The 26,364-nt window shown below is 35.9% G+C and overlaps 1 protein-coding gene across 13 annotated transcripts in view; it reads right to left on the minus strand.

Moving 5' to 3' along the window:
• LOC120775673 (moesin/ezrin/radixin homolog 1) overlaps positions 1 to 26,364 on the minus strand; it is a 35,848-nt gene that overhangs the window by 1,650 nt on the left and 7,834 nt on the right. For 4 of the 13 annotated variants that reach the window (XM_040105954.1, XM_040105956.1, XM_040105953.1 and 1 more), the window contains 5 exons: positions 9,377 to 9,472; positions 3,995 to 4,174; positions 1,646 to 1,672; positions 779 to 1,545; positions 42 to 711 (listed from right to left, as the gene is read on the minus strand). In XM_040105954.1, coding sequence (XP_039961888.1) covers positions 42 to 711; positions 779 to 1,545; positions 1,646 to 1,672; positions 3,995 to 4,174; positions 9,377 to 9,391 — 1,659 coding nt within the window. In that variant the 5' untranslated portion in view covers positions 9,392 to 9,472. Of the gene's footprint in view, positions 1 to 41; positions 712 to 778; positions 1,546 to 1,645; positions 1,673 to 2,070; positions 2,200 to 3,994; positions 4,175 to 6,615; positions 6,834 to 9,376; positions 9,473 to 26,364 lie in introns of those variants that run through there. The other 9 variants (XM_040105964.1, XM_040105961.1, XM_040105963.1 and 6 more) reach the window with 9 other exon arrangements.

Genomic DNA, 26,364 nt, shown 5'->3' on the forward strand with positions numbered 1-26,364 from the left:
CATTCTAAAATCTGCAAGTCACATTTAATCCGTAAACTCACCTTCAATTGATCATGCAGGCGCTCGTTGCGCTCGGCCAGTGTGCGTCTGTCCTCGATGGGATCCTTGATATGTTCATCTGTATCCAGATCGCGTGAAACATCACCGCCACCGTCACCATTCGTCAGCTCCTCCTCATTCTCATTTTCATCCTCGGCTACATGATGATGTTGAGGTGTGGTTGACGCGGCCAAAAGCGCTGCAGCAGCTTCCGCCTGCAAACGCAAAATATAGTTAGTCTTTTGTACGAAGGCAATAGGCAAATTTGTTTCCAGTTTTCTTACCTGCTTGCGTCTAGCTTCCTCCACTTCGTCTTGCAGACGTTTAGTCTCTTCGTCCTTGGCGTTCACCTCGTCCTGAATGCGTTGTACTTCCATTTGTTTGGTCATGATCTCCTCCTCCAGCTTGGCTTTCTCAGCTGCCTCCATATTCTTTGCCTCCTCAAGACGTTGCAACATAGCTTGCAGTTCTTTCTGGCGCAGCTCCAACTCGTCCTTGGCTGCCTGCAGTTGACGCAATTGCTCCTCGAGACGGCGAATCATCTCCTGCGCTTCCAGCAAGTCCTTCTGGGAGCGCTCCATTTCTTCTTGCATCTGCTTCAAGCGATCCTCATACTCTTGCTGCTTCTTTTCAGCACGTTCGCGTGCCGCTAGTGCCAACTGCAGTTTCTCACTGAAATCATATAGCACCCAATCAGTAACTGAACAACAACCATTCTCTAGACTTTATACAAACTTACCGTTCTTGTTGCTTGGCATTCTTCTCCTCGCGTGCTTGCGCCTTCATCTGCTGCACATCAATTGTGTCGGGCTTGCGACGTCTCATGTACAGTTCGTGATTGCCCATGCACAAGGCCAGGATTCGTTTGTTGATGCGTACACGCGGCGCAAAGAAGACAAAATCGGGCGCTTTCTTATCGATTGGCTTGATAATAAACTTCTTATCCGAAAATGAAATGTTACGGATTTCCGACCAAGGAAAACCGATTTTCGGCGTCAGCTTGTCGTCCTGCTCATAGATGTTCAGACCGAGCGCGTCCACGCCCAACCACAGGTCGGTGCCCTTTTTATTGCGGATTTCGAAGTAGTTCACACCATACATCTCAAGATCCTGTGCGATCTTCAAGTACTCCATCATGGCATCCTCGCGCAACATGCCGCGATGCTCCTTCCACCAGTTCATAATCGACTGCTCCCATTCGTCCTTGGACATTTTGTGTTGGTCGATGACACGTTGCGGCAACAGGCGGTCGTTAGCCAAAAAGCCGGCTGTGTGCATGCTCTTGTTGTAGTCGCCATGGCGCGCTTGAACGGCATACGAAGCGAGCAACACGGACGTTTCTGGGGGACAATAGATTTCGTCGGATAGTATGGCATTCTTCACTTGTAAATAGAACAAGCGCAGCGTAATGTCCTGAATGAGCTCCTCAGCAACGTCTTCCGGGTAGAATTTGGCGCGGAATCTGAACTGCAGAGGATTCTCCTTCTTCACGTCTTGGTTCAAAACCTGTACAGAAAAGGTAACACAGCAAATATCAGTTAGAGCTTATTCAATCGACAAAGCAAAACGAAATGAGTAGAGTTAAACAAATTCGTAAAACATTTACCCAAGTGGAGAATGGCATTGATCCAGTCTATTGGCAAACGATGTGATTTATGGGTGCATTAGTAAGAATGAGAAAAAGGTGGCAAATTAATAAATGTTTCGTATTATAAATGTACACCTCCGATTTGATAAAATAGAGCGTGAAAGGAACCACAAAACAAAAACAATAAAAATTGGATACATCGAAACTAAGGCACTACTACGCTATACTGGAGACTAGGATACGAGTTTAAAAATAATAAAACTCATTTCACAAGATTTACAAAGGAAACAACACGTTGGGGTCACATATTAAATTACTTTCGTTTAGCTCGGTCTCTACATCCCAACTCAATGCTATAGCGGGTTTCAAAAGCTAGACATTTGTATTGGTATGGGCTTGCTATAAAGTTGAAGTATCGCGGTGGTTCAATACGACAGGCTCACCATGTCATCGGCATCGTCGTCTTCGTCGCTAACATCATTGCTGTTCTGATGGCCATCGGCTGTTTTCTTATCCACATATTTCTTGACGCGTTTCAAGTACTTTATGGTTTTTATGGCTGGCGACTCTGGCTGTGCGGCAGCCATTGTTTGTATATAGAAATGTTAATTATTCGAGTAATTTGGCAATTTTCATATAAACATTTAGTAAAAAATGATAAAACGAGAAATGTGTGTTTAATAACTGCTCGTGTCATCGAGATTTAGCCAACTTTATGTATGTATTTACAGAGCCGATTCACGGTCACCAATGTACGTACGTATGTTGTGTTTGGACGTTTGGATTCAGTCAAGCGAAACAATCACCGAAAATTTTCGTTATTTTTTTAATAGTAATTTTCTAAAGGACAGATATACTTCTCCAAATCCAAATTAATAGCCAATCAATTCAGAATTCGTAAAAAGTTCGTTTTCTTCGATAGCACGGCCGATGCCATACTTCCTATGCGAGTAATACCGGTGAATTTTATTTATCCGGTTTTTTTTAGCTTTAATAAATTTGATTAGCCGATTCGCATTTTCGTAATTAGTGTTCTACGAGTTCGAACGGTTACTTCCGTTAGTTTTTGAAAAATAAATGTACGCCTTTGTTTTTGAACCTTTCTTATATAAGAGGGATATTTGCACTCTGTATAAATGGCTTATTTTGGAGTCAATAATCCAACTCACGATATAAACTCCCGTATCAGTTCAAATGAATCTTTAATGTTCAGTCATAATTAAATAATGTTATGAAATATCGATGAAATTTTATGTTTTGACCATACATATTTGTTATGATTATAGAAGAACCCTTAAAACTTTCATGGTCACTAGTTCACAACCACAACGGACATTTTTTCATTTATGTTGATGAAACTGATTCTGATTTACATCCGGACAAGAATTATTTAACCTCAGGATTACTCTTGAACACTTTTTTTCTCCATAACAGTAAGAATAACTGTATCGTGACCCCTAATCCAAAAAAATTTGTTAATTTTTAACTTTACTAATATTTAAATGTCTCTTAAGATTAATTATTGTGGAGTTCTGTGAAAAAGGTTGCAGAAACATTATTTGTGGCCGTTGAAGAGCTGAGGCGAATTGTTGATAAAACAAGAAAAAACGTTAACTTCGATTGCACCGAAGCTAAATACCCTTCCCAGGTGCATATCTGTTAGTAACTATGTGTTCAGTTTGTATGAAAGCTATATGCTATAGTAATCCGTTCTGAACAAGTTTTTTAGAGATTACATTGTTGCCTTAGAAAATAACATATACCAAATTTCGTGAATATATCTTGTCAAATGTGAAAGTTGTCCATACAAGAACTTGATTCCGATCGTTCAGTTTGTATGGCAGCTATATGCTATAGTTAACCGATCTGAACAATTTCTTCGGAGATTACATTGTTGCCTTAGAAAATAATCTATATCAAATTTCGTGAGTATATCTTGTCAAATGTGAAAGTTGTCCATACAAAAACTTGATTCCGATCGTTCAGTTTGTATGGCAGCTATATGTTATAGAGGTCCTGATTACTGATATTTTTTGCAATTGCTTTTTTATACTACTACTACTAGTCTTCAAAGATATGAGAGCTCGTATTTTATTTTTCTATCGTTGCACAATATCCGAATTTGTATTCTTTTGGAAAACATTATCTTCGAGGAAACAGGTAATATTCAATAGAAAACTTCCTGAAGAGTGACTTCATCGTCATCACATTTTCTTTTTCCTCTATTATTTTACACACCGATAAGGAATGTAACATAAAATTCTAAGAACGACGTCAAATAGTTCAGCATTAAGAAAAGAAAAATAAAATAAACTGAAGCTTAAGAGAAGATGAAATGTCCCCAGTCATGTCTTTCCAATACCTTACCTTTTTGTAAAGTTTGATCCATGTGGAATCACCCTTTGAATCGGTGTACTGCAGGCCAAAGAACCAGACCTCGCGCAGGCCGATCGTTTTGACGACCTGATCGAAGAGCTGCTTGCCGGTGGTCGTGTGTTGTATGGCAAACTCCAGCTCGGCGTCCATGGTGGTGACGCGTACATTTAGCTACAAAATTAAAACACAAGAAGTTCGTTAGAAAATATTAAAAACATATAACTCAAAATAACATATTTAATGTAAACCACTTTAATTACGTAAGAAAGAACTGTAAAAAATAGAAAATCAGTAATGGTGGCAGTTAGGCGGAAAGGAATTCGCAAACACTCTAAAACGCTTGAATAGCATTCTCACAGGGGTGGGCGTGTAAGGCGGTTGGTTGGCGACAAATTGCTTTTGTTACTGCGATTATGCAACAATATAGTTAATTTGTATATAGTACTAGACTATCGATCGATTACGGTTACTGTTTAATTTATTTGTTGCATTTTTCTTCGTTTGTCGCAGACTATTGATTTTCGTTGCATAAAAATTAGATTTTTGCTTCGTGTATGTATGGGACACTTGCGAAGAGCTCGGCAAGTCTGAGTCCATGAGGAGCGACAAGCAATTCGACAGTAGCGATAACGATAAATATGAAAAAATTTAAACTTTGCATTTGAGAGTTGGGTGAGCATGAAAGGGGCTCCATTTGGGCAAAGTACTACCTTTAAGTAACGGAAGGTCGCGGGCGACGGGTGAGTTTCACGCTTACATGCACGTGATGTCACATTCAAACAACAGCTGTTGTCTACACCCGCACGCATTTACACATTCGTACAAAAAAACAAATCGAGACAGATCCAATGGAGCGCGTGCAAACACATCTAAACGCATACAAAATTAAGTGAAAAGCCCACGCGAACAACTGCCAGGTAGTGCGGGTGAGTTGGATGGACGAGGCAGTGCTGCTTAGCGCTCATTAGTAATTGGACAGCGGTCAGCAATAGTGTCCGCTTGCTCACGGCTTGGATTTGCTTATTTTGCATGCACTTAAGTTTATGTGGTATAAGCATGCCTATACACATACATACATACATATGTACATATTTACTGGTATATAGTATAGCTAGTTCAAATAGCAAATCGAATGCACGCACTGCTACTTCAACGACAGCGCAACGACGGTCGGCTTAGTAGCATGTGACGAGTTCGTTGGGGTTTTACGGCGCTTATATGACTGCTTTGCGGAGCTTTGTTGGGCATAGCAAAAAGCTTGCATAACCAAACGGCAATCAGGTTCCAATAGCGTTGGAGAAAACGCACGAGTGCGTCTAAATTAATTCACATCCGACACGGCGCTATGAGTGTGTGGACGGACGTTGGCGTTCTAAGATAATGACGCATAGAAGAACTTGAGAGAGAAAAGCAATACTGCAAAAATTTTTAATTTTTCCAGAAGTTACTCAAATACTATTTTTTTTAATTTTCCCCTCTACATTAACACGGATCTTTTTGGACCTTCATAAGTATGTTCAATCTCGGGAGGGGTCGCATTCCTTGACCAAATGAAAACGGTTGTTTTAAATTACCACATCTCCTCTTCTGTAACAACAAGTGTTCACAGTTTAGTCAAAGATAAAGATAGAAATATCAGCGCAAACATTTCAGCATTATTTTTTCGTCGCCGCACGTCTCTTTTTTTCAGCTAGACGTGCAACAAACGTGCGAATGTTCAATCCAATTAACGTTTCTGGGTTAATGCATTCATAGTCCAAACGCACTGAAAACGTGTGCAGCGCAAAGTCAAGCATATACAAACACATGTATACTACATACACATGAAAAATATATAAATAGGTAATATATAATAATTCAGGATACACACCCAATAGGAAATAAGGTACATAAACTTAACTATCGTAATTAATAAGAAGAAAAATTCGGAAGTTATATAGGAATCTATAGAAAAAGCTTTTACAATTCGAAATAAAAATATAAAAGTGAAAATGTGCAGAAACACAAAAAAGTATCAAAAAGATAGAGGAAAATATTTTCAAAAATGTAATATCTTCTTCTCTTCTTTAATTCGCATCAGTAGTTTGGAGGCAACAGAAATGTTTGGTGTAAACGACACATTATTATTATTATTATTGGCTGTAGACTGTACATGACAGCAACACAAACCAATTGTAATACAAAGTATCAAAAGCAGCGCCATTTTAAGTGACATCAAAGAGGAAGGCTCCTGATTGATTCTGTGTATACATATATAAATTATTATTTGCATTATCTTCTTTCAAGCAAATTCCGACTTCAACGGTTCTCATAAACGTAACAATGGATTGCAGAAGTTTTGAATCGCTGCTTGGTACTATCACTTCATTTTATTTACTTCTCCAGAATAATAAGTAATAATCTCATAATAGGCTAGAGTACTTCCAAGAAATCCGTTGAATTAAATGCCAGTAGTATTTTATCACTACATTAACAGAATTATGGAAGTTTCACAGTTTTCTCACACAAAATCATATAAACTCCAGTATTTGTAGGTATGTATTTCGGACGATTATTGTTTCGCTAATTTTGATATAATATTTATATTAAATGAGTGTACAATTCTCACTAACCGTTTTTTGTTTCCAGCTGCCAACGTAGCGCGGCAGCCGAACACGGCTATCGGACACGACCATTGGGCCAAGCTTTAATTTGTTTAATTTATAAATTGCTACCGCGTTTCACACTTTTTTTAATTTTATTAATTGCACTCCCTCGAACGTTGTTCTAAACGACAGTTGCGCTCTGTTCCAGAAGTTTTTTTTTAAATTTAATTTTTCCGATCACGAAGAAACCGTTCGTTTAGGCCGTTCTGTCAAGACTGAAATGCTTTCCCACAAATTCCATCATTATAAATCAATTCAGAACGCCAACAACCCCCAGTGGTTTCTAGTTGGCCTCTAAGCCATCGACTCTTGGAGGGTGGGACATTTAGGCCATCACTAGGCACTAGTATCTGTCCCTCGCATGTCGATGTGCAAGGCGAATGGCATATTGGCACGTTGAACACACCACACCTTCTTGCCTCTACAAGTGACAACAACAACAGAAATCTAGAGGGTAAGTAGCGGCACGCAAGCCTAGCGCCGAAACGGAAATAGTTTTAAGCGTGAAAGCAGTGCTACGCCCTGCGCGTCAGCATAAGAGTCCGCCAGCTTGCGTGTAACTGAAAAAGCTAACATATCTAGCACTGACTAGAAACAAAGAGAACTCCACATATCCGCGTAAAATGGGAGTTAAGTAAATAAAGTCGGCACAAAGCTGGGATCGTAACGGTAGTAATGGGGAGCAACCTTATAAATTCCATCCCTCCTGAGTGCATGGAACATCCAATTTACCTATGTCAATGAAAATGAAATACAATCGTTTGTTTTGTTGTTGTATAGAATGCCTGAAGGAATTAAGTAACGCAGAAATACGCAAATGGAGCAACGAGACTCGGTAGCCACTTATTGATGGCAAAGTGCCGTTAAGCAAATAAACAACGTGTAAGCGTTATATTTATTTACCGTAGAGCAAAATGATGTACGAGCGCACAGACAGGTAGATACATAGGTGCCAATGTATACTCATACTATCTTTTTAGCTCACTAGGTCATTCGGAGTCCACATCACGAAGTAATCTACGCAACATTTGCTAAGTCAGTGGCAATTTATTTATTTTATCGAATGATTTTGCGCATCAGAAAATGTCTTGTGTTGTTGGTTACGCACATAAATTGCTGCTCATACACCTGTATCGATGCCGATCAATGAGGTACCCCCCGAGTAACGCTTGTTGGCGGGAGACCAAGCCCATTAATTTTTGTTAAAAACAATTTGCGGAAAAAATACAAAAAACCAAACGATATAAACGCTGAATAATATGTAGGCCACTGGTTGAGGCTGACTCATGCCGAGAATCAAAACAAACAGAAAACGGAAACGACAATAAACTGTTATATCTCTCTAATGTTCCACCCACTGAATGCCACTTTATGCGAAATAGGAAAAGCTGAAGTTTGCTGCAGCTTTCCGTCCGCTTCAGTCAATTATTTGATCACATACAATTCCAAAATCATTAAATACGTTCGCTAAGTAGGCCTATGAAATGACAGTTTGTAATAGCGGAATTGCTGCAAATATGCCGTTACTTTTCAGATAATTTTTAAAAATGTAGAAAAAGGCATTTGATCAATTAGTTGACTTTGTTGCTCTGATATTTCTCTCTAATATCTCGCAATCACAGATAATATAACTTTTTCGATAATTGACAATTTCGGGGGTTTATATTAATATTCTGACAATGGTCAACTTCGATCCATGTTTGCATTGTTTATATTCAATAACACAGTCACCATATTTTCAAACCCAGTTTGTTACGGTACATAAAAGCTTTGTTTAAACCGAAAATTCCCCAACAGAAGCAATGTGTCATTAAAAATCGACTTATTTATAATTTAAGCCGCACACTCATGTCTCACGTCAAATCACCCACGTCCACCCACCGCATGAGTGATGCCAGTGTTGTATAACTGGCGCTGAGGTGCAGAGTGCGGGGCTGCACTTCACTCTTAATAATTTGGTAAGCGACTGTCAGTCGTTGCTGCATAAATCGCTCATTGCACTGTGCATTTGTAATTCGTGTGAGAAAGTTAAATCAGGAATATTATTTTTAATTTTGTTTTGTTTTGGTTTTTAAATTTGTTACGCAAATGCACAAAATAGATTCTTGTTCGTGTTTAAAAATATACTTGAGTAAACCGTTGTGGCGAAATATTTTTAAAACAAGCTTCTCTTTAAAAATTCTAAGTTTACCATTTGAATGATTCATATTGATTAAATATAATTTAGTTTCAATAATGTTGTATTGCGGTATTTTCTATTTCGGCTTATTTGCCTCACTAGCTACTGATATGAAATTTTCTTCATAATTCTAAGCGGCTTTATTTATAACACCAAGAATTTCCTTTGACATTGGCTTTAAAAATATCTGACATTTGTAATCACTGCGGGCACTTGAAATCGTAATTTATTAGGACTACAAATGCACAAATATACCATCATATGTATCTACATGATAGTGCAGTGTAGATGTATGTACATATTTGCTGGCGATTCTCGAACGTTAGTTACGCCACAGTTTTTGTACAATAAATTTTACCTTGGCCCTAAATTTGCGCATGAAATTGTCATATTGATAATTATAAGCCCCCACAAAACTATATCGTACCACAATGACGCGACACTAGCCCTGAGCCCAAAGAAAACTTAGTGATTTCTTCGTTTAATTAGTGGGTATATTAGTTTGCGTCCTAATGGCTTTTTACTCAAGCAACTAAATTTTATACATACCGATTTGCGCGACATTTTGGTATGTGGCTCCTCCGCTCTGGTCAGCACAAATCAATTCAGCTTTGTAAAGGCGGCAACAGTCAGTGCGGAAATAATCTGCAATTAAATAAAAGTAATAGGGAATTAGATAAGTAAACATTCATACATTTTTTTAAAAATAGCAAATAAATAGATATTGTAATAACCGGTATTGTTATGAGAAACCTGTCTTTCGAGTGAACGTTATGAGGAAAAATCTTCTATATATGTATGTATGTATATCTTATAAAAATTATAATTGAAATGTGTTTGATTTTGACACACTCGTATTTTTATGCATTATTACTCTCCACATTTTCTCCAATGAGTCACTGAGTTCATAAGATCCCGCCGAGTTTGACTTGTTGTGGCAATGAAACGCTTACTTATTATTTACTTTATTCAAACGACTTTTTCCAATGAATATACATATATTTATGTACATATATCTAAGTGAAATACAAATAAAATGTGATTTCATCTGGAAGCGTGATTCATTGATAAATATTTTTTTAATAAAGCTAAAAAGCTCACAACGTCAAATGTGTAATAGAATAAACATCATTGAACAATTTGGGACTTGTTTAAAGCTCGTCTTTTTATAGTTATTCAAATGTGGAGCTTAAATGAAAGAAATATTAGCAAAGTATGCCGATATAATTTGATATTCAATTACAAAATTTTATAATTTTTAAAATTTTTTTAGTTTAATGTTTACATTAGACACTTTAATTGGGCGATTTATAGCTTTTCTGAACATAAATTCTGCGTTTATAATACTTTGTACAGGTTTGGTGTCGTAAAAAACAAAGGTACAAAGCACCAAATTTGATGAATCTTCGCTGATTATAATTTTGTTTTTGTTATGCACTTTTACCTCTCATAATTAATGCTGTGAAAAAATGGCTGTGGCGAATACAATGAAATAACTTTAGCCCACTTTAGTTCTTCCAATTAGGTAGTTAGAGAAATTTGAAAATCAACGAGTTTATGAAGGACACCTCGTACATAGAATAATGATAAAATCAATACAAAAAGTTTTTTTTTTGTCTAAAATTAACAATTCTAATCTTTTCAGAATTTTGATTTTGAGAAAGCTCTTCAAAAATCGTAAATATCCATTTGACCTCTGCTAAACAACTCGAGTGTGGAAAATCGCAGCATCTGGATAAGGTAAACGAACGTGGCTGCGACAAGTGAAATCTCAAATAGTAATAAACAAAACAAGTTTCGCTTTTATTTATGTTTAGCGCTATTTACAGTGCAACAGCGCCGCCATTACAGCTGCTGGACCAGCCTTGCCAGTTTGGTTTGGTGGATTTCACCTAAACCAAGTAAGCAGGACGGACAGTGCATTTATACGCAACTATGTATTATTAAGAAATTGCTGGCAATTAAAGATGTTGACCGCAATGTAATGCTCGACACGATAATGGCAATAATGTTGGAGCCACTATTCATAATCATATGGGCAGGGGCTAACGTAACCAACGTCGAGGAAATGGAAATGCACGTGTTTGCTGCTTGAATATTTAAACTCGCTTGAATGGGTACGAGCCAGTTTATATATTTTGCTATTACTTGGCCACTTTTACATGCTTGAATGATGATGATGGCATAAATAAAAACCGATTATGTGCGTTGTCGGAAGTACATGTACGGCGGTGACGTTGCATTGACATAATCGTCAAACCACAAAGTTGTAAAACCGAATTTCCCCCCACATGGTTGTTGACCATTTCAGCATTTCAGCATTACTGTTGTTATTGGTGTTTTGTCTATTATTTACTCTTGCGCATTTGCGTCAGTGAAATCGGTAAATAGCATCATTGAAATTGCCAACGTAGCTGCAGAAAAGTTTAAGTTGTTTTATTGTAAGCGTTTTTCAGCAACGACGAACCACCATGATGGCGTACAAACCTACGTTTCGTATGTATGTATGTATGTATATACATACATATATAAGTGGTTAGTATAGGTGTGAATTGCTTGTAAAATGCAATAATTTCATGAAAATTATATGCAAAAGGTGCAAGGCTTTCAAACAAACCATTAAAAATTAGACATCTCATTAAAAATATGTGTATACTTATGTACACATGTCTGCATGTTAGTCTGAATTTATATAATACATACAGTTTTAAGCTTGGCCAACAGGTAAATGGATGCAGTGCTCGAAGGTAAATAACTCCCACATGCCGTTCAAATTTAAATAAACAAATGTATATACATACACATATATGTAGATATGATCAGTATGTAGGTAGCAACAAGCGATTTTGAATACATACTCGTGCACATACATATGTATGTGTGCATATGAAAAATATGGCGAAACGATTTTGGCTCTTTCAATTTTACCTAAAAACTTTTTGTCGCTTTGCATCATGGTGCATCTGTTTTGCCTTTGCATATACAACTTTGCACAGACGCACTCACACACTTGCAAGCATTCATAATTTGCATTAAGCGCCTCGCACGCGTCGAAACATACATTTTCAAAGCAACAAATTTCACCTTGAACTTGATTTCATTTGTACACATTTTTTGAGGGCATTTCAGATAGACTTGCCATTATTGCACGTTTTCGCAAGTTTTTTTTCGAGCTGTGACAATAATGAGCCTTATAATAGACTGTTTGTTGTGCGCGATTTCGACATTATTGCCTATTATATATTTTTGTAAGGCATAATTAAAGTTTTTCGTAGAAAATTAATTATTGGTTGGATGTTAAATGACAATATAATTCAATACATTTGTATACTCATGGAAAAAGTATCGTCCGGGTCGTATTGGCGAGAAAATGAGTTTGAGGACTACAAAGATCGAATCGCTTGCTTTATAGAATAGGAAACTGTTGTTTTCTTTAAGGAAAAATGGTATGAGTAACATACTACACTTTATAAAATGCTTGTTTGCTTGCGCAAAGTATGTGGTGCCAAACTCCAACAACAAATTAATTTGAACAAAAGTCTACTCAACCGAAATATCAAAAGACGCGCTTCAGTTTTAATTATAGAAAAGAAACAAATGAAGAAAACCATATTGGTATAAATATTTTCGTTGAATTTGTGGGAGCAAATAAGAAATAAAGTCGAAAATTATAAAAAGCGTAGTAATGTCTGCCTAGCATAATGTAAATATACATACATGTATGTATGTATGTGCATATGCGCTTTGACTTATCTGAAATAGAAACGGATATGACGCATTCGCCTCCATCGCTAATAAAGTGGCAAGCGAAAAAAGTTCGTAAAATAAACACCAAATAATTAAATGGGCATAAGATATTGCGCTACATACATATTTATATACATATGTACGTTGGAGATGAAGGCAGTTTCAGACAAACAAAAAGCAAGAGCTACCCTGCCGATTGGGGTAGAAGCTGTCTTTAAGATTACTCATAAAGGGCATTAAAGTAACCGAAGTACTTCAAATGTCATTGCATAATGCATTGCTTTAAAAGTTTTAATGTACAAATATACACACCAACTTAACTATGGACATACATACATATGCATTTGTGTGCACTTAAAACAGACAGCATAAAACTCGCTTTCAAGGCAATCAATTGCGCGATTAAATTAAGTTTTACATAACAATCCGTCTGCGAAGCATAATGAATGTTAAGAAGCTTGGGGAAGATGTTAGCTAGTGGATGGAAGATTTAAAAACGAAAATAATTAAACAAAAAAGGCAGTCGCACGTAAGTGTGTCAAGTTCAAAAAGCTACGAGAGCTCTGCCCCAACTTTTATATATAGAGTAAATGCAATAAGAACTTTATTAAATTGAAAGAAAATATATTCGTTAATAGCGAAAACGTCGCTACCGAAACTAACAATCGCTATTATGATGATCTCATTATGACTGGACACTGTGTTAACGATATCAAAATATGGAGAAAAACTGCGGCGAGTTGAATCAGTCCTGTCCCCTCTTCTAGTTATGTGCTATTCACTGTCGCCACGTTGCAAGTGCAAATAAACCAAAACATCGAAACGAGCACAGACGAGTCCAAGTGAATGCCTCAAAATTAAAAATATGAATGTGGAATAAACACGAAAAGTACACTTTACAGAAACACAAAAAACCATTCAACTAACTGAATTGATTGTGTTAAGTGCATAATCATACAAAATCATATACATATTTTCAATGCTGAGTGCGCGATGACATCATAACTACCGAGTGCCAAAGAGAGTGATAAAAATCATCAAAAATGTTAACCAGCTAGCGATAAAACGATCGCTTGGAGCGACGACTGCGGAAATAAAAGAAGAAGAAATTGAAAATGAAAGCAAAAAGCAAAATGAACCGCGAAATATTCACGCTCAAATGTTGGGATGTGTCTGTGGGAGAACACACACACACACTGACTGTTGGGCGTTAAATTTGAATTTGCGAGAAAGCTGGAAAATAAACGCAAATAATGAAACATTGACATTGAGGGTCGACAATTGAAATTTCTTCACACTTCAGTTGAGTGTTTCCAATAATTAATATACCAAAAATAGTGTTCAACTAGTTAGTAGTATATACGTTCCCTAGGCGACTGCACTACAGATTAATTATTTAAAATAGTTCCGTTATTTGTATTAGTAATATTTGAAACTGGACTCATTCATCACTGAGCAAGTTGCAAATCTTCCTTTTATATTCAAAGGTCATTCACATCGAAAACGGAGAAGAGTTCTATGAAAGTGAAAGGAAAACAAGTCATTAAAAGCAACTATTCAAGATTAAATAATAATTCTAGCAGACAAAGGAAAACAGTCAAGCTGTCGGAAAAAAAATACAAAAGCAGAAATAGAAAGCAAATGAGTCAAGCATAATATTAATTATTATTGCCTAATACGCTGCTCAGCACGATGGTAGTGCAGACAGCATGATCCCCATTTCCTCTGAACAGACACACACACATAACACGAAAGTACATAGCAGATCTATGTTGCCGAGCGAACCCCCACAATTAACATAGCGAAAAATTAGAAAAATAATGCTCCATAAAAAATTAAGTAAGATATAATGGTTGGGACGGACGATTTAAAAATGAAAAAACTTAAAATTGTAACGAACAATGCGCACGATGGATGGATTTGAATGTCACGAGAATCCAAATGTATCATCAGAGCGTAAGAGAGGCATTGGAACTGCGAGAGCTGTGCGAGTTGGTGTTTCGGACACTTGCTCGAACTATTTACAAAAGTATGAATGAATGGATACCGCCACGGTCATCAGTGAATAGTGGCGCTCATTTGTTTCCCCGTTTTGTTTTTTATTCTGAATAATGTGGCTACTAATTTCAGTAGCCAAGTAAAAATAACAACAGCAGATAATAACAAAACAGAATAGGAATAATTGTTTGCAACTATAACGAATAACAGTTTGTTTTTATAACAACATTTCATAAAAAAAACTTCAGACCAATGAAAAAATTAATTGCATGTAAAACTTTGAACAGATATTCTAGAGAGGTATACAAGTTATTTTTCAATATTGGCTAATTACAACGACAAGGAAAGTGTTGAAAAACAATCATTCAATTGGAACGAACAAATAGTGAGAAGCGAATAGTTATCAGAAATCTTAAGCACAACTAATTAGGTAGTAATTTTGAATAATTGGCAACCATAAAACGGTTGATGGGGCGCCAAAGCGAGGTCACAAATAATATACCAACCCACATACATCTATATAGTATGGCTTTTATCAAACATAAAATTTCCAATAGACGTCTAAGAGTATGTTCGATTACCGTCGTGTTATAGATAAATTCCATAAAAATACTGCCAGTAGCCGATCGGCAATGTGTGCACAAGCCGTGACTTAATTCTCAACTGTTAACATTAACGTTTTTACACTTCCCCGATTCGACATGTTTTTGACATTATCCCACTAATTGTTTTAACAAATCGAGCTTAGAACGTGAGAAACTGGTAAAATAAAGTAATTGCTATCGACAGCAGAGATTTCCGTGTATGACTAGGAGAAGCGAACGCAATAGGGGGATTCTCTTGCTCTTGCAAGATTGCAGATTGCAAAAATCCTATACCGAAATATACAAGGGCACGAGAGCACCAATTGCAGAATCTAGTGATATATGAACGGCTAATTCGGCCAGTTTATTGTAAATGACTATTGTGAATTGGCATTCATTTTTAACAAAAAACTGTAACAAATCTTTATAATTTAAATAGAAATTATAAAATCTAATTAAAATTTACCTTCCTCAACAATTTAACGTCAAAATATGTATTTAAGTAAAATTACAGCTAGCACAGGGTTGCAATTATTTTTTTACGTGCATTTATTTTACCATTGCAAATAATATTCTGCGTGTGTTTGTTGTTGTGCCGGTGCCCCAAGAGGAAATATCTGCAATTCGTGCACCGTGCAAGGGTTTTGCAAGAGCAAGAGAATACCCCTAATGAGAAAGCACCTTTGTTGGTTTCCAATAAATTGCTTGCAAGTGTAGAACAAATAAATACATTTTCAATATTTCTAAGACTTTCAAATTTGTTGCAATAAATGGAAACCAAATTTAATGTCAAAGCAGATTAAGAAAGTTATCGTTATCGATAACTGTCATCGTAGGATGACATTAACCGTGCGATTCTGTACCGTGATACTGTCTCAAGTTTCTAAATTTGCGATTTTGAGTTACAATCGATTAATATCTGTGATGATCTCTATTCAGTATATTCAAAATGTCAGACAAGAGTTCTTTTTGGTTTTGTGACCTGCTAATTACCAGGTCTCAAGTTTGAGTCAATATTTTGAGACTAACGCTAGAGACTGTTTAGTGAATAGTAACTAGTCAGAAATTGAGATTTTACCTCAAAATGTCTCAAATAGAGACTAGAGACTGGTTACAGAATCCAGCTATAAGTCGAGCAAAAGTGTATTGGAACAGAAAATGCGGTTGCTTTGGAAATAATGTCCGATGGTATATTAAACAATAAGAAGACGCTTGGGGTATGAGACTTTTTATTATACTAAATATGCTGAATAATAAATCGAATATTACGATTAAGGACATCGTATATATACATAAGTAAATACACAAGAAAACATTCTCGTTTCGCCAGTTGCCAAGTGCCGCCCTGAAATTTCCAATAGACAGTTAATATCTAAACACATACGATCATTATAAAGCAAACAATTCCAGATAAGAAATCGAGATAAAGGCATTAAATGTCTTCTGATGGAAGATTTTCCAAAGTTTTACATTCGGACTTCATACTAATGATTGTCGGTATTTTGGTCGTTCCTTCGAAGTATATTTATGTTAAAAAAGCTAAACGGCTAATTAAGGAAATTTTACCAATAGAGCTCACAGTAACAGAAGTCAAAGTAACAAGAGCAACAGGTTTCTATATCGTCATTGCTGATAAAAACAAAGTGAGTACCGTTAAATCTCCTGTGCTTAACGCGAGCCAATATATCACCATTTCAAAACACTTTGGCATAATTTACTCTAAATACCGTTTACTAATGATCAAATCAATTGCCACACAACTACCTATAATCCTATGATTTTACACTAAGAACAGTTCTAATACCAAAAACAAAATATCATAATGGGCGACGGTATTTGTAGTATACCAGCAAACTTTCTGTTTATCATGCATTTGTATGGCAATCCTATCAACTCAACTAAAGATACAATAATAATCTTATCATAAAAGCTTATGCAAAATTGTGCTGATATGTAAAGGAACACAACAACAAAAAAGTTGGTAAGGAAACACGTTCAAATATATTTTTTTCATAAACACTAACCATTGCTAAGAAAAACACGTCAAAAAGTTTTGGTGCGGTATACACATCCCTAATTTTTTTAAATGTCCCCAGTTTTTTGATAACTTTATGTTGAAACATCTTTCTTTATAATGTCTCCATATCAAATGTGAGGGAGGTAAATATTGGTTGATTCATATAGAGTATTTTAAGCCAACGGTTTGCCACTGCCAAAAACTATGAAAAGTTCATGTTAGTCCCTGATGGGCGCTGCAGAGGTAACTCTGTGAAGTACTTATCGAACATGTCACTCAGGAGATGGATCACCTATATTTCAATAGGTGAAGCAAACTGGTCTCAAAAAATATAATAAAAACGTTTTAAAAATGCGAAAAGATAGAAAATTTAGGGAAGTGATAACGATATCTAATCTATGACAAGAATAGTTAAAAATTAGTCTTTGTCAACATAAATAAATATAAAAATAAATTGGCCTTTACGTAAATAGCAAACGAATTTCATGCGTGCGATAAACTTTAATGGATTTGTTAAAACAATTGAATATTATTTATTTACATAAAAACATTTGCTACTCTGAGCAATACTAAATTTTCTATTCAAAAGGCTGACAGACATACACACATATCTATACATATGCAATATATGTATGAAAAAGCAGGCGTGGCGATACACCTGTTGCATCGAATTGAATTGAATTTGGGAGACACTCAGTATTGGGCACGAAGGAAAAGCGTTGACATTGAATTCTTTTTGCTGTCAATTTGAGGAGCATTCACCTAATTTAAACCGACATCTAATGGGTGCCCCGCAGAATGACAATTGGCGGGACAGACACAAAGCGAGTTTTTCGGAAAGCGCAAGTAAGAAAGGTTAATTCAATGAATAAATTTATATATACCTTAAAATAAATGAATAAATAAACACACAAGATATTGTTTAAAAATATCCTCGTTCTCAAAAGCGATGAGACACGCGTGATTCACCTTTCGGCACACTTTCGGTACGAAATCATTGCATAATTTTAAAGGTAGTAAAAAAAAACAATTTTGGGTAGAGACGACGAATAAGTGTGGACGCAATCGAATGAAGAGATATGAAAAGCCACTACCTTAGAGTCACAACGCAAGTGAAATGAGACGCGCGTCGAAGAAACAAAAGTCAACCATAAAAGTAAATAGCCACAGAAAGCAAAGAAGAAAAGTGCGTCAAAACAAGACACACACTTGCTACATACATGCATACATTTATAATTACTTAACGCTAAGATAAACAATTGTGATATAGTCAAAAGGCAATTTTCTGAATTGTCTCAACAAAGTAAAGCGCCTCATCAGCGTTCATTAATTCGCTATCGCACTCTTCTACTTTGGAAAATATTAATTTCTATCTGTCTTTTTACGCACACTTTTGTGCGTGCCAGCGTCGCTGACGATCGTGCCAATAAAGCGATGTTGTAGCTGCTGATAAAATCATGACCACGCACAGACGGACGGGCGGACAGATATGCATGCGTTCTCTTGAGCATAACAAAATGTTGGCAACGGCCTGGTAAAAAGTGAATGTGGCAGATACATACATATGTATATTTGATTGTAATTCTAGCGTTACTAGTGGGCTGCACGCAATTCATTTACGGGGGGAAAATACAAAAGAAATTTATTGTTTAAAATGAAAATAAAAGTGAAAATCAGCCAAGCCTATCGGCGGCCCAAAGCGAATATCAGAACCAAAAGAGGTAGCGAAGGAGAAATTTAGACATTGAAATAAGTTGAATGATCTATGCTGGGTTAACAGTATTTTTGCACAGTTATACGAAGTTAACTCGTTTAGTAAATTTAGGAATAACGATGAACTAGAGCAACCTTTTAAGCTATCTTTTGAAAAATCATGGTCAAAGGAAGGTGTTTTAGTCAGGAACCAGTGATGTTTTGTTTATAACGGCGAAATGTGGGATAACTGGTGATTTTGGAATTTTAGAGTCCAAATTGTGCCATTGTATACGCACATATGTACATATAAAATGTATGCATATATGTATGTACATACGTATGCATACATACTTATATTAAAACAAATATTGAAATTATGAAATCACTATATAAATCGCGTGAAATCAACAGCAATTACGGCGTTGCCGTATTCAGTACGTGGGCAAATGAGGTAAAAATTAAATTGCTAAAAAAAACAAACAAACGAATTTCAGTGGTAAATATAATACGTACAAACAAAAATGTGTTTGGATTTTAAAGCGCAAGAGAAAACAACTTGTTTGCATAAAACTGAACACAATTACATACCTATACATGCGAGTATGTACCACATATGTATTTCAGCAAAATGTCAGCAGAAAAAATTGGCAGGCAAAAACAATTGCTTTTTCATGTCTTTCCGCATGAATGACTGACATTGGACTGTGTTACAGACATATTTATGTATATGTGCGCTCTCATTTTGCGGTAAGGTCTAAAAACCCTTTAATAATGTCAATAAGCAGCGGCTTTTTTTTAGCATGGAACCCCTCGGTTTGTGGTCTTTTACATATCCTTGACGCAATTCTTCATCAAATCAAATGTGGTTATATATCTTTTTGAAGCTTTTTTTTTAAAGGAAAGGACGGTAAGACAAAAATTAGATCTAGCGTAACATTACTTTTAGGATTTGCAATTTTTAAACCTTACGTATTTACAAAAACTGAGTTTATAAAATGATTAGATAAACATCTAAGTTCATAACTAGCAAATAAATCAAAAAAATATTGCACAGAATTTGAAAAAAAAAGATTATTCTAACATTTATGTATATTCATATATCAACGCTTGTATATATCATTGTATGTGTCTACGTATACATATGAAAATGTCTGAAAGCAACTCATCGATAGATGAAATACAACCTGTTTGTGCGGAGCGAACACACTCACATTTCCAGTTAGAAGCAATGATTGATTTCAATCATATGACCATGTTAAAGTCCATCTTGCCGAGTTTCCATTATAACTTCTTCTTTGGTCTCTTTTGTGAGCATTTGTTGTCATCGTCATTTTCATGCTTACCTAATTGAAATCGGCTAAACTGGTTCGCCACACATGTATGTACATATGTCATAAACTGAAACGGTTTTCACATGGGGCCAAACATTTGCCCCACCTCAATTTTTAAACCTATCTTTCGACAAGGGTTTCGCGAAAAACTTTTAGGTTATGATAACATTTAGGCCATGCATGAAGAGTTAGAGTATAAATACAAATATTAGGGAGAGGTCTTGGGTTTTAATTTAAATTAAAACATTGTCGCGAAGACACGTATTCGGTATGTATGTACGTACAGTAGTAGGTTAGTCACACACATCCATGTATGAGTATTTTTAAGTCCAATCAAAATTTCCTATAAGGCGATTGCAAAGTTAATGAACTGTGTGTTAAGCTGCCAAATTCGTAACAACATCGCGTGTTGGCTATAATTGCAAATCACAAAATTCGACTTTGTGACAAAATATTGGGATGAAAGTGAAGCCAAAAGAAATAAGACAAATTAACAGCGGCGATAACATTCAAACGGATATGAAAAATATTGTTTTTAAACAAAACATTAGTATGCATATTTGCATATGTACAGTTGCGGTCAAATTCTTAGTAGTGCTAGGCTTTCATATAATATATCATATTTTTTTATTACAACTTTTTTGTTGGGATGCACTTCAAAATCAATTAGCTTCAGATGTTGACATGAAAAACTTGTTTCGCTTGGCTTGTTGTTTTTGTTACAATTGCGGGACTTTTTATTTGCAAAGCGTTTTCGGTCAGTCAAAATCTTAGTAGTGCGTGAACGAAGTGTTTGAAAAATTAAAATTATCTGAAATTTTTTGTGAAAACTTGAAAATAGCGGTGAAATTCATTTATTTAATTGAAGTTATTGATTTTAATGTTAAAAACTTACTTTTATTCATTTAGAAATGTCGAAAAATAAGAATTGTACGCTCCCTGATAAAATATTGCTTTCTGATGGCAAAACTTAAGTATTTCGAAGTCAAAATATTCTTACTTGCTCACCCACAATGGTACGTACTTAAGTAATAAAACATGTGAGAGCAAGCCAGAAATGTCAGTAAGAGAAGTCAATTCCATTATCAGATACCCAAAGCAGGTTCCATTTGCGGCTGCTACAGAGGTAAAAGACGCCTTTAACTAGAAGTATTGAAATTATATGCCAGCGTTTATGTGATCATGACTTGGGGGCCCACTATCCATAAAAAGTGCCGTTATTGCCTAAAACACATGCTGAACAAAGACTTTGATTCGCTAAAGGAAATTTTAATTGGTCTTCGACAAAATGGCGGAACATTTTATCGTTGGATGAATCGAAAATTGTTAAGTATGGCGGAAAAGGATCGCGTCAATATATAAGACGTCCGCCCAATACCGAATACCAGCCGAAATATACAACAAAAACGGTAAAACATAGAGATGCGAGTATCATGGTTTGGGCATGCTTTTCTTGGCAAGGTGTAGGACCCATTTGTTAGATTAAGGAAAACATGACTGATCATCGCCGAAATTCCTCATAATTTTTTCCATATATTTATAATTCATTGAAATTAGTTAAACATTGAGTTTTTTTTTGTGATTTGTTTTACTTCCTGTTAGGGCTTTTATGGTAAAAAATATTTTTTTTTATAAAAGCGATATCTTACATTTTTTTAACAGTTCCTCTTCTTCGTTGGCACACTACTAAGAATTTGACCGCAGCTGTATGTGTGTGTGAGAATTCCATAATACAAACATTTGCGGAAAAATTAATTTAAAAAAAAACTTTAACAATTGAAATTGTAGACAATATTTTTCTGTGAAAAATACGATACCTGAATGACGTCATAACGATATCAGGAATTTATTAATTTCATTCATAAAGTTCGTTAAATCTTCAAAACAATATTTTTTATGTTTTCTCAATTAATTAAAATTTTGTTTGTTTTTAGCGACCTGAATAATGGCAAAACTATTCGCAAATTATACAATAAATGGCATATCGCTCCGCCTGGCCTGTTCGCTCATTTCATTAGCGGCAGCAAGCCGAGACAGAAGCAACAACAGTGTCAAAAGCATGTGATACCGCGAATCAATGATTTTGCACGTAACAAGTTTTTGTTAACACGAGTAGGCTTCGAAGGTACAGCGGCGAAGCGAAGTGGGTATAAGTCAACAGTCAACAAACACTTATGCACATATCCCACACACATGCACATACATACATACATATATACAAAAAGATGTGCAAACCCCGCAGCAAAGACGCGGGGGGATAAATTTCAGCTGATTGCTGCAGTCGCTTTGCGTTATCAACTTCATGTTATGACATAATTTCGTAGAAAATTTGGTAGGAATTTGAAAAATATTCACATTCCTTTTAATAATCTGAAATTGTGCTGCGTCGTGTCGCCATTATATTAAAAAGTAGCGATGACTTCACATTTGGAGCGCTTACTTTTATGTATAACCACTTGGTTACAAAACATGAAAACCTGAAGTGGCGATGACTAAAACCGCAAGAATTTCGTTTAAACACCAAAAGCTGAGCTGGCGACTTTGACGTTATTAGAAGGTGACAGCAGCGCTCGGTTGCTCAAGGTTTGATGTCGACAGTTATATTCGCCGACAAATGCAATTCGTTATCGATTCAATATATAATACAACAATGTAGATAAAAAATGTGAACAAAGAGTAATTGAAATATTTATTGATTTGCTCTACGCGTACTCAAGGGTCATCTCTTCAAGCGAAATGAATTAGTGTTCGAAACTCAATTTCTATAAATAATATAATACACACAAAAATTTCGGGCGAAAATGGGCTGGAATTGGGTGCTTCACAATAAACCACCTTCCACAAGTTGCTCCATGAGAGCACAATAGTATATGTTGTACAAGTGCAACAGTCGAACTCTATTTCATGCCTTGAACTTTAGACGGTGTTAAAAAAATTGGCCTCATCAAAGTATTTATGTACTTATGAACATGCACAGGTATACACACGTTTATTGCTTTTTATGACCTGAAATACTCCGCGTCACTTGGATAGAACGCTAAAATATCTTATTGCTTAATATTTATCACTAAAAATATCAATTGTATAATACTGTGTATTTTTAAGGGTTTCACACAGGCAAAAAGTTCATCGGACAGAATAAAAAAATAGCAAGAATCATCGCATGCAGAATAATAGGTGATGTGGACGTGTCATCTGAGTTCGAATTTTAATAGGCAACGTCGGAATGCACATACATTTCCTTACGTTTTTAAACACTTTATTTCGTCTTGGGGCTAAATTTTTTATATCTTTTTGTTTGTTTATATAGTACAAAGCTATTGAGACTTTGAAGTTTTACTCTTAGTATTGTGTTTCTAAAAAAAACTCGCGATTACAAGTCATTTATAAGATAACGCATACGATAAGATTCGAAAACTAAAAACTAAAAACGGCTCAGTTGTGCTATTCAAGTGACGCGGAATGTATGCATACTATAATGTATAAATTCATATTCTATGTTGTTGTTTTTTTATCATTTTATGTAAATTCTGTATGTGTACAAATGTGTGAGTGCGTCTGTTGTGCGAACACAACCGATCGAGGCATCAAATCAACTTGACAATAGCAATTAGAAATGGCATGTCGTATTCAAGCAAGGTGATGCTGCTGCTGTTGGTGGCATACATATACCATTTAATTATTTCAAAAAGTGAATACGAAACGTCTAACGATTGGCAAAGTGTGTTTAATAAAATGCCAGAGTACCTATACATTTATGTATACACAGGCACATTCACGCTTATGACAGTTGAATTGCTCGCACAAGCTTCATTGACAAAGCTGGTTTTCGAACAATTGCGGCTATTTCAGCGCGTAGCGTAGCCCAAAGCAGCGGCTTTTCAATTAAAATGCGGCATACTTATTTAATAATCCACCACACGATTATTATCTATCATTGCTGCCATTATCGTTATGCGAGGAAATCGTCGATGAAGCATTTTCATTGCATATTTAATATTTTGAATAACAAATGCAGACGCTTTTTTTACTTTCAATTATAATAAGGTCTCTCGACTTTTTGCACTTTGCTGTTGCTAATTAAACTCCTGTTTCTCTAAGCTCATGTGCTGTACTAATTAACCCAGCAGATGTTTTAAGGAAATTTAGTAATTATAAAAAAGTAATTAGTGCACAACAGTAAAACATGTTGATCGCCATATTTTCGGAATAGAACCACAAATAGCTGCCTGCTGTAATAAATATAGTGTAATTTAGTACGTTTTTACTAAAAATAGGTTCCAATGAATGGAAAATAATTAAGTTAGCTAATTTTTGCAAAAACATTATATTAAGTGCTTGAAACCAACAAAAACGTTGCTGCGGTTTTCAAAATAATTGCAATAATAATGTTCAAACATACATGTATGTATTGTGACTTTCGCGCCTGAACTCATGCTTTTTTTTTGCTCTACAGCTTATTTTAAACCGAAAACGGCTATTTCGTGGAAGTTGAACAACAGGAAAAGGAAACGGCTGGTCAAAGACATGTAGAAGAACCGATATGTATGCATTCCGGACATGCATACTTTAATATTATGAGGGCAAGAGAAACTCTTGAGAGTCAGCACGTCTGAGATCACGTGTCAAAGGTTAACTAAACGCACTAAAAATAACACAATAGTAAAAATAAATAAACTCGCAGCGCAAATGTCACTGTCAGCATAATTAGAACACACAAAATACAATTAGATATACATACATACATACAAGAATAATAATAAAAAGAACATCATCTGCATGATACGTATCACCCAACTTACATACATGTATTTATTACCATGCAAGTTTTGAGAAAACCATAATGTTATTTGTGTCAAAGTTCAACGATTCAGAGACCCACTTTCGAGCATGAAAAACTTGCCGCAATCGCGCATTTCAGCACTTCGCCAATTACATTTCAATTTCACAACCCCATCGAGAATTGTGTGGACTCTCGCTCATCGCAGTGCATGCACTCGACTAACGCTGATGCATATGAAACCAAAAATAAACATTTGGTGTTCTGTGTACCATTTTTATTGCCAAGAGCAAAATCAATGTCATTTCCTAAATTACATGACCATAACCATGGCGATGTAGAATCAGGATAAAAATTGCGATCTCAACAAGAATATCGCATACACACACGATATGGATGCACATGCGTTATTGTAAGAGGCATATGTATGTATGCTAGTAGAAGAAAATGCAGTAAAACGTGTATTCCAAAATTAGTAGGTCATAAATGACCAGCATACGTTCAAGTGAAAGGCTGGCATAAAACCAGTTGTCAACCGAAGATGATACTTGCAAAGTCTCTTGTTAGAGATTAGCTTTTTGCCATATTTTTGTTTTCAAACGCATTATTGTTACCAGATGATTTAGAAACCAACCTTTTAATGATTATCAATAATCGTTAATATTTTCCATAATTCTGGCTGGGTACACGACAGACTTTCGAAACAAAGTTTACGTTCTGACATGAAAGCTACACACGGCAAGTATGTAAGTGAGACAGCTGTCTGAAGACGGTCTAAAACTTGTGGTGCTATTATTTGTCGGAATACATATGTACATACATATATGCACATATAAATGCCTGCATGCAGAGGATGTTAGAAAAACGTCAAGCAAATATTTAGGCGGCTAAATATTATAGAGATACTGCCAACTTATGCTCAAAGCGATAGATGTTATGAAGGTGCGAGTTGGTTGTTCCATCCTCTGAAGCGCAAAGTTCTTGGCACACCGACCGGACTTGCACATGCGCGTGTTTGTGAGCACTTGCACATGGCGATGAACCTTATTAGCGACCATTGTGGCGAAATTTCACATATTCAAATGTTAAACTTTACAGTAATGTTTTCTATTTATTTTTTTTCGGAGCTTCAATGTTAACCTTTATGCTGTTGCTTGCCAATGCGGTATTTTTTGATGTTCCAGATTTTCTGGATATGATGCCATTAAAGCAACCACAGTTTTCAAAAATCGCTCTGTGAATGTGTAATAAAATGAACATATTTGTTTAGCGTCGAAAAGCCAAAGCAGTTCATGAGCCTGCATCCAAAAGTTACAATTAGCAAAGATACGAATATTTATGTTCCTCATCTCAGCAAGTGTTACACGGTCAATGCCGAGCTGCAA

This window comes from Bactrocera tryoni, chromosome 4, assembly GCF_016617805.1.
Source record: "Bactrocera tryoni isolate S06 chromosome 4, CSIRO_BtryS06_freeze2, whole genome shotgun sequence".
In the NCBI taxonomy this organism is placed as follows: Eukaryota; Metazoa; Arthropoda; class Insecta; order Diptera; family Tephritidae; genus Bactrocera; species Bactrocera tryoni.